The 18,126-nt window shown below is 36.0% G+C and overlaps 2 protein-coding genes across 5 annotated transcripts in view; one reads left to right on the top strand and one right to left on the bottom strand.

Moving 5' to 3' along the window:
• The window catches only part of LOC120633754 (ubiquitin carboxyl-terminal hydrolase 8), a 33,672-nt gene extending 24,182 nt beyond the window's left edge, over positions 1-9,490 (bottom strand). The window contains exons 1-8 of the mRNA XM_039904087.1: positions 9,088-9,490; positions 8,766-8,996; positions 7,323-7,459; positions 5,918-6,080; positions 5,273-5,429; positions 4,425-4,566; positions 3,245-3,348; positions 1,627-1,746 (exon numbers count right to left, since the gene is read on the bottom strand). Coding sequence (XP_039760021.1) covers positions 1,627-1,746; positions 3,245-3,348; positions 4,425-4,566; positions 5,273-5,429; positions 5,918-6,080; positions 7,323-7,459; positions 8,766-8,996; positions 9,088-9,188 — 1,155 coding nt within the window. The 5' untranslated portion in view covers positions 9,189-9,490. The remainder of the gene's footprint in view (positions 1-1,626; positions 1,747-3,244; positions 3,349-4,424; positions 4,567-5,272; positions 5,430-5,917; positions 6,081-7,322; positions 7,460-8,765; positions 8,997-9,087) is intronic.
• A 345-nt stretch (positions 9,491-9,835) lies between these two features.
• Positions 9,836-18,126, top strand: part of LOC120633607 (synapse-associated protein of 47 kDa) — a 77,133-nt gene continuing 68,842 nt past the window's right edge. For 2 of the 4 annotated variants that reach the window (XM_039903839.1, XM_039903837.1), the window contains exons 1-3: positions 9,837-10,210; positions 11,114-11,314; positions 16,575-16,654. In XM_039903839.1, coding sequence (XP_039759773.1) covers positions 10,080-10,210; positions 11,114-11,314; positions 16,575-16,654 — 412 coding nt within the window. In that variant the 5' untranslated portion in view covers positions 9,837-10,079. Of the gene's footprint in view, positions 10,211-11,113; positions 11,315-16,574; positions 16,655-18,126 lie in introns of all 4 variants that reach the window. The other 2 variants (XM_039903838.1, XM_039903840.1) reach the window with 2 other exon arrangements.

Raw genomic sequence — 18,126 nt, 5'->3', positions numbered from 1 at the left:
CGCGCCGGTACACCAGAAGTTGCAAATCCACAAATTTTTTTCATATACCATTTACTAAATCCCATCTCGGAAAACAAGCGCCTATTATACGTATTTGTGCGAAATACAACGATTTATCTAAAAAGATACCTAGCATCGATATCTTCCATGACTCACCCACAGCTTTTAGAAAAAAACTCACCGAACATTTATCGGTGAGTTAAATTTTGTGTTAAATTTTTTTTATTTTTTGCAAATTAAGTTTATATGACGCTTTGTCAATGCTATGTGCACTTGTCATTGACGTGCATATCAGTCCATGTGTTCGTGTGTGTCCTATGTTTAAAAAACGTGTAATATGCATGTTGTTAGTGCTCTTAAATAAATAAATAAATAAATAGACTTGCAGTTCATTACACTAGACTACATAAAATAAGCAATTCGTTTAACGGAAATTGTATACACTATAAATTACCGGTTTATATCTTGGGGATGAAAAGTTTAAAGTTTTTATTGTAGCGAAAGCTTATAGAAATGTATAATTATAGTATAAAGGATAACGTAAACAATAAAAAAGCTTGGTTGAACTATTGCTCTAACCAGGTTGCTTCTTAAATATTTTCAAATGACAATTTGAGATGGTGATAACAAAAAGAGCACCCGGCTAAGTTATGTAGGCTTCCCTCGTAGCTTTAGTATTAAACTTACGAATGTAGTTATCGCCATAATTACTACTATTAACGTCTCACTGCTGGGTAGAGGATTCGTCTCTCACAGAAGAGACGGTTTTAGAGCAAAGACCCACCACGCTGCTCCAATGCGAGTTGGTGGGCTTTAACGAAACCGTGATAGTGAACGTGAACCCAGGACTTCGTGATCCGTAGTTGAACATGCAAACCACTAGACCAATGAAGCAGTTGCTATATTGGTTGTCAATTTCTTATTATTATAAAAATATTATTATATTAATAATAATAAGAAATTGACAACCCTAAAGTAACTAACGTTTAGTACGTATTTTTATGCTTATGATGATATAGGCATAAAAATACGTACTCTATGTAATCAAAAACATTGCTCATTAGATGATATACAACGCTTATATAAAGAACTCTGAGTACTTTTTTGTTTACGATAAATTGGTTTCTACACGACATCGTATCGGAACGCTATATCGCTTGGCGGGTCTTCTTTTTCTGTAGAGTGGTAACTAGCCACGTCCTTTAAGCCTCTCACCAGACCGTACCAGAGACAATTATGAAGTTATAAATTCTTCTCCGATTTCCCCCGCCGTGGTTTTATTGGTTGACGGAAGATTGGCGCAGTGGACAGCGACCCTGCTTTCTGAGTCAAAGGCCGTGGGTTCGATTCCCACAACTGGAATATATTTGTGTGATGAGCATGAATGTTTATATGTATTTTCTAAGTATTCATGTATATTATAAATAAAAATATTCATCAGTCATCTTAGTACCCATAACACAAGCTACGCTTACTTTGGTGCTAGATGGCGATGTGTGTAATGTCATAGTATATTTATATTTATTTATTATATTTATATATTGTATTATGTAATGTATTTATATTTATTTTATTTATTATTATTTTATTGGTAACCATTGCGCCTATGAGATAAATATAACCTACCTGCTCAGCTTCCAACCGTTGCATCTCAAGGGTTAGCGAGGTATCGGCGATGCGCTCCTGCTGTTCTAGAATGTTCTGCATGCTGCGAGACCTTTCGTCGTACAACTGTACTGCTGCTATCTGTACAAAATCGATTTGCAGAATGAATGGCATGTCACTTATCATCCTGCAAAAGAATGCAGAATGACTTTGGTATAAACAAAAAACCTGATATTAACAATCGACTTACCAGAAACGGACATAAATCATTGATATCTGCATATCGTCTGCGAAAGGTGCAGAACTCCTTTGTGGGGTTGAGTATACGCTTTTACAACATGATTCCTAAGGTAATTCTGGCCCTACCAATACATACGTTTAAAAAATGTGTAAAAACACATCTGATACAGCGAGGTTACTACATTTGATGAATTGCTTATTGACAATGTAGATTGGAAGCAGCCAGCCTCGCTCTCATCTCCCGCAAGATTGTAAATGTTGATGTTGGAAAAGAGCAACTACTGAGTTTCTTGCCGGCTCTTCTCGGAAGAATCTGCTTTCTGAACCGGTGGTAGAGTCACTACAAAAGTTTATACTTGACGTTTCAAAAGTCTTATAAAGTATATAAATACACAATACAAAACCATAAACACCATGTTAATTCCCTTCTGACGGGCTCCAGGCTTCCTCTCTCAAAGTAGAATGGGTTTAAAATCATATGCCATCCACATAAGCTTTTGGATTAATAGAACAAAAATACTCCATTTCAAGATATGATTATAGTTACAAAACATATATACATGAAAAACAAATCAGAAAAAAAAAATATCGATTGACTTGAAATCGCATTAACAAGTGTACGTGTGTCCGTATGAACGTGTTGTGATTTATTGTTTCGATATATGACCATAAACGTTTTGCTGCTGTCATAGTTGTTTGATGGCCGCGTGACGCAGTGGGCAGCGACCCTGCTTTCTGAGTCCAAGGCCGTGGGTTCGATTCCCACAATGTGTGTGTGATGAACTTGAATGTTTTGCAGGGTCAGGGTGTTTATCTGTATATTATAAGTATATATGTATACTATTCATAAAAATATTCCACAGTCATCTTAGTACCCATAACACAAGCTACGCTTACTTTGGAGCTAGATGGCGATGTGTGCATTGTCGTAGTATTTTTTTTTTTTTATATAGTAATCCTATATGTGTGCATTGTCGTAGTATATTTTTTTTTTATATAGTAATCCATAACCACATCATCATCCTCAACAGCCTATAACAGTCCACTGCTGGACTAAAGGCCTCTCCCAACGGGACAGTTTGCCCATGGTCACCACGCTGGGCAGACGGGTTGTTGTTCGCAGTAGATGGCAGTATTAGCACAGAGGACGCTGCCGCTCGTTCTCCGCTATATTCCCTAAGTCGCCTCGTACGACACCCGCAGGATAGAAAGGGGAAGTGACAACTATAAGCAGATCTGCGGTCACCACACGACACATCACCCATTTGAACTTAAATGTAAACATGTATGTTTCTGGTTTTCACTGCGTATTTTTTCAAGTTCATAATTTTGAACACTGTGGTCCCCCCATACTCCGTCGGGTTATTACCCACTAGCATTGTATAATGGCAGGTCTTACCTTGCTAGTTCTATCTATGAGTGGCCCCCCACTGGGTTTGGCGACACGGTTTACAGTGACCACGGGGGGGCTAAGATCTGACCAGTTTGGGTAGTCAATCTCACCTGGAACAAAACGAAACTATGTATATATTTATTTTGATTATATGTTTCTTTATGGAAAATGTTACAATGAAATTAATCATCATCTTCATTATATTAACCTCCTCCCTCTCTCTCCTCCCACACAATGTGAAGAGATAAAGGCCGTAGTCCACCACGCTGTCCCAGTGTGGACTGGTGGAAATATCAGATCTTCCAACAACAGCATCGCTATACATGGTCAGGAGAAAATTATATCTCCGGGGAAAGGATAAAATGTATCTACTCCCACAACTTTATCAACCCTCAGAGCCCACTGGCGCAAAAGTGGAAATTTTTGCGCCAGTGGGCATTTTATATAGCCAAATAATATGTGTAATAAATTAAATAAACGAGTGAAAACTTCTCCTATTCCATGTTCCCATGCTTTAGCAGGTGGACACGTTAATTATATCCCTTAGGATGTCAGGGGATATAATTGAGGGATATAATTTTTGGCTCCTGCCCGTGCTAGCTGTACTGATGAAGCAATCGAACAAAGTGTAAATGTTTTGTAGAAAGATAGCTGCAATATTTATTACGTTATTTCTGTTTTTGCTTTTAGGTAGAGTAGAAGTATTTATCAAGCAATGGAGTGAGCAATGCGAGAGTATTTTTGAGTAATAAAATCAGATATGAGGAGATACATATAAAAACGGAATTAGCGCCACAGCTCAGTGAGTTGTATAACTAGAGTGGCAATGGCCGGGCAACATAGTGTGGAGGACTGGTGGACGTTGGTGTCCAGAGTTAGAGGGGCCACAGAGGAAAACGCAGCTTTGGTAGACTGACATCAAGCGAGTCTAGTCTGTAACACATAGTGGCATACATCCAGCAGTGAATCCCCTTTGGTTATAATAGTTAAATAATAATTTATATTTAAAAAAATATTTGTACGAGACGTTGGTAAACAATACATTTCGTATATAGACCATAATATTCTACTAAATTGATAGTGTGAAAATTTTGTACATTAAATTGACAAATAAATTACTATATTAGCATTTGAAAATTAAATTTTAGGTTTAAAGGAGGAGGTTTTGATAGTGGGGGGTGCTCACCTAACATGTCATCGAGCATGGTGTCCTGATGGGGAGTGGTAGGCCTTGGGTTGGTGGTGAAGGCAGGGTACTTCAGCAACCAGTCTTCATAGCCCCCACGCAGGGCTAGAGGCTGTCTGGAATACTGCACTTTGATGTCCCACTGAAAAATAACAATTATAAGAAAGTTAGTATTTTACATAGAATTATGAAAATACAGAAACCGTGTACACGACTAATATTGAAGCGTCAAAAACCACTCCACTTTAGTATTGATCCACTTTAGATTGAAGTAACTAACCTCCTGTTCGACAGGAGGTTAGTTACTTCAATCTATTTAGCAGATGACAGTAATTATTTTCCTCTTATAAATTAGAAAAGTCGAAAGTTTGTGAGCTAGCTACATTACGCGTGTGAAGTGAGACGTGCGCGGGGCGTTTTCACTGTTATTGGACAATATAAAAAAATAAATATACTACGACAGTACACACATCGCCATCTAACCCCAGAGTAAGCTGAGCTTGTGTTATGGGTACTAAGATAGCTGATGAATATTTTTATGAATATAATACACATAAATAATTATAATATACAGATAAACAATGCACTGCATGCAATAAAAGCTGAATGAGGGTTCTGGACGTCCCTAATTCTAAGGTATTTTATTTGCCTACTAGGATTTTTCAGTTAAATGAAGCGGTGATAGCCACGGGTCGGGACACAAACTTCACTTTCGGGGGGCCGAGTTTGATGTGCGTACATCTAAAGTTAAAGTTGAAAAAAGTTAGAGGTGCATGCCAGGGTTTTAACTCGGCCCTCCGAAAGTAAAAAGGCCTTATATATATATATATATATATATAAAGAAATACCTTAAGTAGTATCGTCTTCAACAGATACAGAGTCTTTCCAGGAATGACGGCTGAACTGTTCCAGTCCAGCATGACGATAAGGTCCATGGAAGCCCTCTCAGCCCAAACAGGTCTGGACACCGCTGGAAGATTCTGCTCTAACACATTTGCTGTTTGGCTGAAACAAATTTAAATAATTTGGAATTGACAGGATTGAATAAAACACAAAGCAATTGTAATGTGTGTGTTTTTTTAAACCCCAACACAAAAAGAGCGGTTTGATAGCAAGCAAGTTGAAGCAAGTGATATTTTAATTGCTACTAGTTGGCCCGTGAAACTTCGTCTGCACCAAATCGGTTATTACCGGACAACACGAATAAAATGAAATTTTCTAAAAATTTATCCTAGCTAGATCGATTTATGGCCCCAAACACCCTGTATACTAAATTTCGTGAAAATCGTTGGAGCCGATTCCAAGATTCCAATTATATATATATACAAGAATTGCCCGTTTAAAGATATAAGTAACACGCACATTGGTGCTGGCTGGAATTCGTACTCGCCTCCCTGAAAGTGAAGTCGAAGTCCTACCCACTGGACCTTCACCATATCCTTCTCACTTACCATCAATCCACTATAATACACTTTTATTATGAACAAACATACCCTGGTGATATACACTCCTCCGGTACACTGATGCAAGCAGGATGGTTGATGTGTGACTCAATGTAGTCCTTGCCGGGCCTTGCATCCAAGATCATCACCTTCAACTTGCCACTTTTCAGTGTTGAATAGAGCTGTTCACTTTTTATTGTCACTTCATCTGGACCTTTAAATAGTATTTAGAATATATTAAAGCATAGAAGCTTCAGATATGAATAGCTCTAACTGCATAGCTAAATATTAATAAACTGTGTGATGATGATAACAAAAAATTACTCAGCTAAGTTTGTTGCAGGCTCTTCTAAGAGCAGGGCGCGTTTGGAACCCTCAGCTCAGGGTTTAGTTTATGATGTATGAACACATCAAAAGTGCCTGTGACCTACATGAATAAAGAATATTTACATTGACAAAATAGTGCATGTACTGCTGATGCAGGGATTATTATGGGCATTTTAATTAAAAGTCCTGGATTCCAGATGTTGTTCCCGATGGAAAAATGTTAAGTGTTGTAAATTTGCATGTCTAATTTTGTGCTTTGCAGACTACAATAAGCTCCCATGCCAAGGGCTCCATCGTTAATACCATGATGTTTTTTAGCAACTTTTTAACCTGGTGACACTTAGCCAGGTTGCAGACTTCCCCCTCAAATGATATGATACAATGTTTCTGAAATGGGTTAAATAAGATTAAACCTGTATTTTAAGGTTTAAATTCCTTTTTTTTTTTTTAACAATATGCCGGCGCTTGACAACTATCCTGCCTGTTAGAAAGAAATTATCAGGTCTAGGTTGGAGCATGCTTGCCTAGAAAAAGCTTATTCACTCTTGCCTTGAACATACTCAAATTATATGTGGCAAGAAACACAGTTGCCGTGAGTGTGTTCTACATCCTAGCGATACATATCAAAAACGTAGATAAAAAACATCTTGTCCATGTTGATGGAATATCAACCATATAAGGATAGCACCGCTCACAGTGTCTTGCTGTTCTGTGATATAACGGGGAAGGAAGAACAAGATTGTAAACTTCCGGAGCACCAAAGTATATTGGGTAAAAAGCTATATACATTAATATGCACAAAATATGCATAGATTTAAATACATAGGATGTTATTTAACCCTGGATAGTCCTGTGCCAGTGTTTATGATTCATACTCGTGAAGGAATTTTGAATTCATATCCTGCTGCTTAAATTTAAATTCCAATATTTTTTATTCATGTAGACTTATCACAGGCACGCAAGTGTTCACATATATATATGTTTACATAATTATGTAATGGTGATAACTTCACTCGACAACTTAAACCTAAAGCTTCAAGGGCTAAGCTTTGTACCAAATACCAACATAATATTTGAAGTGGTTTATTTGCTGACATTTTTTTAACTCATTTTAATAGTAAATACTGACCAGGTAGACCCTGGGTAGCAGGGTCTTTAGCAGCAACTGCCTCCAGGGCTTTCTTTCTATTATCATCAATTTTTTGCTTTATCAACTCATTCTCTTTTATGTCATTCAGACGTTCACTCTGTCGTTCTTCCTCATATCTGTAATGAAACAGGAAGATTTATTATTTTTTGCAAACAAAGGAAAAGGAAAATTGTTTACAATGAACGGAAAGGAGTTGTATAAAAAGGTAAATTGGATTCTTATTTATGTGTAAAATGACAGTGTTTAAGTCTTTTTTTTCTTTAGAAAGGGAACAATTCTCATGGATGCTTTATGCATGCCAGACTTTGACTATATTGCCCAACGGCCTGCCTCCTAGGTAGTTGACAGTGTTTAAGCCTAAAGAGCTTCACCTCTGCTTTTAAAATTGTATCTCATTGGTCTGTTAATAACATTTAAGGTAACTAATGCAGAAAAATGAAAATGAAAAAAATATTTATTGTCTAAACAATTTTATGATACTTTAAAGTTTCAATTTGTGCAAGCTTATTTTTGCTTGGTTATAGTATAGAATGCACAATGTTTACTTTATTTAGGCCAAAAATAGTTAATACGCAGAGTCCTAAGTATGTACTAAGTATATAAAAACAGATCTATCAATAAACCAAAATTACTTAAAACATAAGATTTGGTTGGTATCTGGTGATTAAATTAGGTTTTCTTGTTCTATATGCACCAGCAGCCTTTGCACCAAAATTAATACCCACTTACTTAATAAATAAGGTAAGTAACAACAAACATAACCAATTGTACAAAACCTTTATAAAATCCCACTGCTGTTTACAAGCAAACTTCTTTTACCATATACTGCTCTTAATGTTATATATAAATTAAAGTAACAATAGGCAAAAGCCTGGGTCAGGACAACTTACATATGCATTGTATGTAAACAACATTATAACAGGGTTAACAATGATCGATCATTAAGTGGTAGTCACTACAAACAGACTGACTTGATGTTGTAGAGGAGCTTATAAACTGGCCTATTAATGTCCCACTGCTTGGCATAGGAGAGACATTATGAAAGCATAGACCCACCATACTTCTCCAATGCGAGTTGATGGGCTTAAAGACTATTGTCAAAGGGCTAACATTTATTAATTTTTTTTGTTAGTGCTATGATGTCAGTGGTGAACCACTGAAACATAATTGTAAAAGAATGTGTATGTCCCTCCTTTATAACACTTGACATACAATACTTATATAATATAATCACAATCATTTGCATACACTCTATTGTAAAAAGTTGTCTGATACAAACAAGTTTATTGACAGAGGTCTTTTAACTTGATGAAACCATTATTGTGACCTAATGATCCTGTAAAATACATTTAACAAAGAGAAAGAAGTGAAAGAAGTGTGAGACTAATACACTTTATCTTGGTATTTAATTTGAAACATTACCTGACAATTAAGCTGTTTTTCAACTTTTCAGCGGCATCTAATGCCTTGTTTGGGTTCTTTACTCCAAGCATACTGGTATAGTAAGTTTTGTCTTTTGAGTAGTCCTTATCTTTACTAATATATGCGATAACACGAAGGTACTTCATGTACTGTACGTAGGAAGTCTCTTCGTCACCCTTTTCACGAGCTTCCTCAGCAGATTCGAAGAGTTTCTGAGCAGTTTTGCATAACCTACAATCAAAGTCTGATTACAGGACCAGCACATCATTTTATGTATAGAAAATTGTACATTTGAGATAACGAAGGATAAAGAAACACTTACATTGTAGCTCTTTTCGATTTCAAGTCAGGTACGTTGTGTAATTTATCCAAATCCTCTATGCACTTCCCCAGATGGAGTTGAGAACGACGCGTCTCAGTCATATTTATAATTTACTTATCAGCCACTGACGCGTAACAAAATATATTGAATTCTCTAATCCGACAGGACCCCGTTTGCGTTACATTTGATAACGGTAGCACTTAAATTGTTTCAAAATTTCAGACAAACAAAAAATTAATTACAAATATCTTCTACTATTAAAACGTCACAGTTTTCTTCATTCTTTTCATTCGCTCTTTTCTCATTTGGCATCTAATTTTATTTTAATCTGTTCTTATCGTTCTTTTTCATTCGCCTATTTTATTGTACGTGTAGGACTTGAACTCATAGTTTGCAAAGAGGATTCAAACACGTTGAGATAGAAATTCGTTGGTCTAGGAGTTAGTAATCATATATCAGATAAAAGATCGCATGGTGTGGGATTTGCTTCTCAACATTGCGGTTTTTATTATTGCTAATTGAAGAATAATTAATCGTTACAGCCCGTCATTACTTGCGTTGGAGCAGAATAGTTAAATGTAATAGTATTATAGAGGTCAGTAGTCAAGGTTATTATCATTCATCACTTTCAAATTGGAAATGATATTTGGACTTTTAAAGGTGAAGTGTATACCCAGCTTTAACATATTATTTTTAATTTTGACTATAGCAACACTAGCTCACACACATGAACAAATTCTTATCTGTACATATATAGAGAGTTGTATATAAATTTTGTATATATTTTGCAAAATAGTAGCGCAATCTGCGCAAGTTTTCATGCGCATTGAAACTTCGTAAACCTGGTCGATTGCGGTGTTCCACTTAGTTTTTCAGCTGATCACGCTTTCCACGGGCGCTTCGCAGACGACGCGTGTGTCATGTACGAGATTGTCGCAGCGTAATAAGACGAGTGCTGTGTCTTGTGTAGTTGCTAGCTAGTGGCAGTGAAAATGTTTTCAGGACTTACTAACCAGGTCAGTTCTTGGATGGGGGCAGCTAAGGGCGAGCCCCAGGACGAGGAAGTGCCCACCCCGACCAAAGAAGCGATAGCGGAAGCTGCGGCTGAAGGCGAAAAGCAAAGGTAACGTTATTTCTTTGTTTACAATTTTCTTTCAGGAAATTCTTCGCATACTTCGCGTAAAATCGATAGGAAACCAGCCGAAATTGTAGATTCAACTATATTCATCGTTCACAAGACGTAAAATTGTTGGAAAAAACTCATTTACGATGAAATTCCTTTTTTGTAACGTTACTAAAGAATCTGCGTTGTTACAGCGTTCATTAGCAGTAAAACTTCTTGCACATGAGTGCATAGCTCATTTAAAAAAATCGTGAGGTACAATTTTCTCCCTAGGCGTTGCATAATATACTTATTGATCCAGCCCAGACATGTAAAATTACTATTTAGGTCAAGTGTGCTACAAGTCCCTAAGCTGTGTGAATTTTTACATGAAGTTTCATTGAGTATTTATAGAAGGATATTGGTATAGGAAATATTATTTTACCAAAATCACTTTTTATCAATCCATTACTCTTTTCTTTAAATGCCCTTAAATATTATTTTCAGACAGCTCTTTTTAATGACTTGGTTTGAGTGGCCTTCTTTTTTTGTAACTTAACACTGAACCATGAGATTTTCTTTTCTATTCTTGCAACTTATACTGAAGTATAAATTTTTGGGATTTGTGGGTTCTTCAGCTATGACTGAAAAAAAAAATTTGATAACATGAACATTTGCTGTATAATTTTAAGCATAAAGTCTTCAGCCATGGAATTTATGATAAAAGTTCTTGATGAAAGTTAAATTATCATATATATCATCAAGAGTCCAGTTTGTGGGGTTGAAATCAAAATCCTTTCAGTTTCATCTTGAGCCTCATCTATTACTTACATACAATACATACTTCAATAGCTGAAGATTATATAATGACTTTTTTTAAAGCTAATATTGGTAAATGGAAATTAATATTTTTTTCTCTTACAGTCCAACAAAGGCTGGTGGCAAGTTGGACCTCATCACCAATGTCAAATCACAAATGACCGGCTGGCTAGGCTCCGGTATACCAATACCCGGCCTCCGAAAAAATGAAGTACCACCAGTGGACGTCACAGAACCTACACCAGTGGAGCCAACTGAACCGGCAGAGCCTAAAGCAGAGGGGAAAGACGATGATGATAATTCTAGGTATAATAGGTACGAGGGGTTGAACAGAAGCAATGAGTTTGATGTTGCCTATTTTTTTATTATATGGTGTGTCATTTCTCATAGTAATTGAAAATTTTTACTTGGACTTACTTAACGTGAAATTAATCTTTGTATGGGACTATCCATTTATTATTATTAATGTAAGTTAGCCTATCTACCCATTGAATATAATTTTTATAACATTTAAATTGTTAAGAATTCCTTATGTCATAATAAGGGTGTGGTCAAGTAGGAAGCAAATTCTACAAATTACAGGATACTCTCTGATAGGGATTGTGTTATAATATAAGAGGGGAAGATTTTTCTTTGGTCCCTAAATTCAGTGAGTATAAAAAGTGAATGGATCTCTTGGGAGTGGCTTATCTATGAGATTTTTTTTTTCGTCTAATATAGCTTCTGGAGAGAATATTTGAAGCTATTCAGGGATAAGTTGAAAAAATAAGGGAGTATGAGATATCTTTAAGGTCACTAACAAATTTTTATTTTTTATTTTTCAAATTAACGCAACTACAAAAGTGGAAATCGAAACGATGTGAATTCGCGGGGCATGAAACTGCGACGCGATTCCGTGCGCATTGAAGCAGGGTGGTGGGTGTACTATCTGAAACCCTCTCTTCTATGAGGAGGCTTATGCCCAGCTGTGGAACTTTGATAGCCTCAGATTTAATAAGTTATTTCGTGCGGAAAGGCATCTTCCATTCAACGGTCAGGTTACCATTCTCTCAAACATCGTCAACCGTAGTGAACGTATAGATAGAGGCATCGATCGTAAAGAACTGCGCACCGTTGTTATCTATTCCAAGATATAATAAAAAAAACAATATTTACTAGCAAGGAACGCAATTTTTTGAATATTATGATCCGAAAACTGGCTTTGAGCGGATCAAAAATGGCGTTAGAAGTGTGACGTAACATCGTAAAATACGCGACGCGGATCAATCGCTTAAGTTCTTTCGAAGCGTCGTATATTTCTCCCGTTCTTTTAAAATTGCAGTTTAAAACAAAACAATATTTATTAACAAGGATCGCCATTTTTTAAAATATTACGATACGAAAACTGACTTTGAGCAGACTAGAAATGGCGTTAGCTGTGTGACGTAACACGCGACGCGGATCAATCACGAAAGTTCTTTGGAAGCGTCGTATATTTCTCAAGTTCTTTTAAAATTGCAACGTGTATTCCTCATGGAATTGTTCAGGCGTTGGCAGACATTAAGTAGTATACGGAAAACCATTTTCTTATAAAAGACCTATGTTAACTTAAGGCATTGCCTACATAAGGCAACGTAAGGCATAAGGCAAGGTTAAATTTTTATGGGTAAACCCTGAAATAAATGATTATTATTATTGGTTAATCACGTAAAGTCCAATCTACTGGGCTGTGGATGGTCGCTTTAGATTACTAACGATTCGACTTGGGGCGTTCCTTCGTATTAAATCGTTTTCGAGATTCGTGAAAATACCATTCGAAATAACCTTCATAATAAATGTGTTTGTGCACTCACTCGTAGTGGATTCGTTTTCGTGGCTTTATTTTTCGATAATTGTTTACATCGAGTTAGCTTTGAATCAAATTTTAATCGAATCGATCGTTATATGAAATAAGCACGCTTGTGCGAAGAGGTGTGTTGAAAGAGGGCAGAGCTCACGAATATATAAGAGAAGAAAAAGCTGATGTTGATTAAATGTCACACACATTTTGAACACAGTATCTATGTACTAAATATTTTACGTGTACTCAATTCTCGGCGCAGTGCACAAATCGTCACACACGATATTCCGATGATGTTCATCAAAAACGAATATATATCGAAAACTAATTGTATACGAGTGAGTGCACTTACTTCTACCCTCACCTATCTACTATCGATCCAAAGATATCGAAAGGGTCCGTACATTTTCGATTTTTTTAAATTCTTTTACAAGTTAGCCCTTAACTGCAATCTCACCTGGTGGTAAGTGATGTAGCAGTCTAAGATCGTAGCGGGTTAACCTTTTAGGAAGTATGGTAGTCGTACCCCTTATAGGTTTCTGCTCGACATCGCATTGGAACTCTAAATCGCTTAGCGGCACGTCTTTGTCGGTAGGGTGGTAACTAGCCACGGCCAAAGCCTCCCACTACGTAGTTGATATCCTTTAAATAGCTACCCCGTGTCTAATCTGACTGCAAATATCTGGAATGCGCTCGTCCTAGGAACTACCTATTATATGGGTTCCTTCAAATTTAGAGGGATGTGATTGCAGTAAGGTGAGGGTGTATATAAACAAACCTAATCTTTCAGAATTTAGAAAACACCGAACCCAAACATCGAAACCCGAAGTGAAAACGCCCCGCGTATTTCTCTCACTTCACATCCGCGGAATGTTGCTAGCTCATAAACTTTTCACATTTTCACCGTTTTATGGTAAACGTTTTGAACATTACGTGTACATGGTCGTGCACATGGTTTCTGTACGTTTTTGATTCTGTGATCTATGAAGTTCCAAATAATATGGAAATTAGAATAGAATAAAATAGAATAGAAGACGTCTTTATTGCACGTACAAATAGAAAGCTAGGTAGGTTAACAAAACAAACTATCGTACAAAATATATGCGCGAAGGAGGCCTTATCGCTTGAAACGATCTCCTCCAGACAACCTTTGGTTTGTTGGGAAATTACTTATTACCTAATTACACAGTTTTAAGTCATTATCCGATGTGAAAATGCTTTGAAAAATTTTATTACGTCACAGAAAGGGTGCGGCCGCATTAAAATGACAATGTAACAAATGTAAAATATAGGGGTAAAAAAAAATACTTCTATAACGCAACGAATGGATGGTCCCTTGAATTTATGACAGATAACTAATTAAAAAATGGATAAGAAATTGCATACCAAAATTAAATCGCTCTTTTCTAAAACTGAATTGGCTTAACATGTATCACAAAATGGCACCGAAAATCTTATATTGTTGTGAGATCAGAAAGCTTTTTTCTAAATTGTTTATTATTTTTTCAGCTTTTGGCACACCTTTCGCATTTATTTGAGTCTTAATTGGCGCACTTCTATAAACAATTATTATCACCATATCAAATTAATTTTTATGGTGTAAACATTATAAAACATCTTTGGAATTATAAATACCATTAATGTTTATTACACTTTATAAACTTTAAACACTCTTTTAAAAATCAGATTGAGATATTTAAAACATCTCTTGTCATAATTTTGTAACAATAGATTTTAGAAACATTTTAAATATTATTAAAAAAAAAATAGTTTTTTTCTTTTCTGTAATAGAAGATTGAAAAGTATATTTACTATAGTTCTTTTCTAGAAAAATATCACACCATTTAATAGTGAACTCATTTATTCTGCTCAATCCCCCATTTTTACTCATTTTTATGCATTATCTAATTTATAAACTATGTTTATATTTTTTCTATATGTTAATCTTTAGTAGACAGGTTAGAAGATTTTAGATTAAAGGAGAAATATTGCTTGTGTTCTTTGCATAAATATTTTTACTTTAATATCCATGAAAATTTCTAGATCATACGAAATTGTTTTTCTTTTATGTAACATGTGATTTTATTTTCAATGTATAATGTGAATGATATATTTACGCTTATTGCACTTGTTATGCTTTAATTATTTTATATGTGTCATGTTAGAAATATCCTGTGGTAAGTGAAATTATTTTAATAACAGGTAAGTTTTATAAGAAGGAAAGGTTACTTGGTGAGGTGATTTATTACCCTTCTATTTGCATCGTGGCGTAAAAAGTAGATGCACCCTAGTTTTTCATCGAAGCACAGTGTTTTAAAATGGCGGCAACGGACATCTATAATCCGCACAAATCCGTTAATCCGAAGCCATTAGAGAGTTCGGAGATACGCAGGTCGTCTGTCGGGGAATTATAACAATGTTACGATTGGAATGCTTTCTGATTGGCTGATAATAATTTTATAATTTTTATTAGTGTTTTTACCTACAATTGGAGTAGGTAATTATCAATTTTATAATTATAAAATGCATGTAAAAATTTTCGAAATTTTGCCTGAGGATCAGAATCATCAGTTTCCGAATTTTTTTATATGCATTTAAAATTTAAAAAAATGGCTGATAACATTTTACTATAAAAATATGAAATTTGAGTTTGACACACGACAATACTGTAAAATCATATTAGTCGTGTAACATTACCCATATAGCAAATATGTTTTTATAGTTTATGAATACGATCGATCGATAGTTAAAAAAGAACTGCTGAGTTTTTTGACGACTTCTTCTCAGTAGAATCTGGCTTCCAAACTGGTGGTTGAGTTACTGCAAGTACAAATAGACGGACTTGACGTTTTAAAAGTTCAAGATTAATAGTAGTTATATTTATTTATTATATTTCAAGTAGACTACGTAAAATAAAGGAAATTTTGAATTTTGAAAATCAATCACAGCCCTATAAAAATTTTGGCGAAATAAATCGATCGTACAAAATGTACGCCTTTAATAAAGTTAAAGCTTTGTCTCGTAAGCTACAAATTTCAGAATCACTCAGAGTATACGATTTTAGGCACATAAGGCTTAACACCTACTCCTCAGAGTGATGGACAAAGGCGGCATTTACCAGGACGTTACCCTCGCATAACCTGCAAAGTTGACGGCCGATTGGCGCAGTGGGCGGCGACCCTGCTTTCTGAGTCCAAGGCCGTGGGTTCGATTCCCACAACTGGAAAATGTTTGTGTGATGAACATGAATGTTTTTCAGTGTCTGGGTGTTTATATGTATTTTATCATTATTTATGTATATTATTCATTGAAAAAATATTCATCAGTTATCTTAGTACCCATAATACAAGCTACGCTTACTTTGGGGCTAGATGGCAGTGTGTGTATTGTCTTAGTATATTTATTTATTATTTATTTATTTATTTATACAGTGTTGCTCTATATTAAAAAGAATAAGATAATAGGAGATATGTGAAAGAACCACAGTTACCAATGTTAACGATTCGCATAGTTAAAGTTCTACTAAGCAGGACACGTAAAGTAGCACGCTATGGCGTTTCGGTCTGAAGGTTCGGCTAAAATGGCGTCGTATAAAACAGCGTCGGACACTTCGAATCCTCTAATGGAAGAAATTGAGTCATCCAACTAACTGGATGCAAGTGGCACGAGACCGTAAAAATGGCAAGATGTCCATCAGTAGTACTAATAGCTACCACCGATATTTACCTCTCTTTCCATTGTTACCAGTGCGACTGGAGGCGCTGACAGCAGGCCCGGGTCTACCGGCGGCACTCCGACCGAAGAACAGCCAGCGGGCGTTGGTAACGGTAAGTGTCCTTATACGAGTATATAAACCCCATGTTTTCTCGCTTGTCTTATAATGTGAACAATCTTTTCATCACATTTTAGAGTATTTATTTATTAGCTTTTCAAGGGAAACAAACAGTACTATTACACATGAGTAATGCCGTCTTTTTATATCACATTACCCATGTGCGTGCACAGGGTTTTTGACCAGGGTATGCATAAAGCCGGTACATGGCATAAAATGGAAGAATTCCCCTCCAATACGACTAATATAAAACAATTTGGGTGTGCATGAAATGCCACCTTATTTATCCACAACTTAGTTATTCATAAACGATAACACAATTGGTTAGGAATTAAGTACCAAGCGAAAATTATACAACAAAATTAAATTAAAACAAAAACTTTAAAATTCTTATTTAATTATGCAATAATTAGTTTCCCAAAAGTGCCAATTTTGACGTGAAAAATGTCTGTCTCACAATCTGCACTCCGCTTCGCTGCGCTTCGACGCTCTTTCGGTGTGAGTTGAGCCTAAGAAGCGCACTTAAACGCGCCGAAGTCTTCATAATTTTGAAAAAGGCTTTACACTGAAAAGTGTCGAAAAGATTGGTAACGTTATAAGACATGTAATAAAAAATAGACTGTAGCTTGCATCATTTATAAAGCTAGTAGTGTTTTTAAATACCAATTTAAAGGTTTTTTCTTTGCTTAAACTTCACCAAAGACCTCCGGTACGAAGCAAGCCACCTCGTTTCCGATATAATAAAATAAATAAATATACTACGACAATACACACATCGCCATCTAGCCCCAAAGTAAGCATAGCTTGTGTTATGGGTACTAACATGACTGATGAATAATTATATGAATAATATACGTAAATACTTATAATATACAGATAAACACCCAGACACTGAAAAACATTCATATTCACCACACAAACATTGTCCAGTTGTGGGAATCGAACCCACGGCCTTGGCTCAGAAAGCAGGGTCGCTGCCCACTGCGCCAATCGGCCGTCGTGATATGTACGTAACATGAAGATCCGGAATGCATTGGCTCTTATTTTTTTTATTTAATTTTGGGTAGTATTCAAACAAGCGAATGTTTTTTCTTATTCCACTACAAGTTAGCCCTTGCCTACAATCTCACCAGCTAGTAAGTGATGGTGCAGTCTAAAATGGTAACGGGCTAATCTGTTAGGGGTATTGCATTAAGCTATTACCTCTAATCGGTTTGGGTACGCGAACTCGTACCGGAACGCTGAATCGCTTAGCGGCACGTCTTTGTCGGTACGGCCGAAGCCTTCCACCAGACAAATATATACATGCATATATATACATATATATATATTTTTGTATATATATGCATGTATATTAATGGTAAAGTAATTGCTGCATATGGCTACTTTTGCACTTTTTGGAGCACTTTATATATCGTTGCGAGTATTATAGCTGCTCATTTGGTATACAATTCGTCCATTCAATAT

This window comes from Pararge aegeria, chromosome 22 (assembly GCF_905163445.1).
Source record: "Pararge aegeria chromosome 22, ilParAegt1.1, whole genome shotgun sequence".
Taxonomy (NCBI): domain Eukaryota; kingdom Metazoa; phylum Arthropoda; class Insecta; order Lepidoptera; family Nymphalidae; genus Pararge; species Pararge aegeria.
The sequence above is the reverse complement of the archived record's forward strand: the minus strand, read 5'-3'. Positions and strand labels throughout refer to the sequence as shown.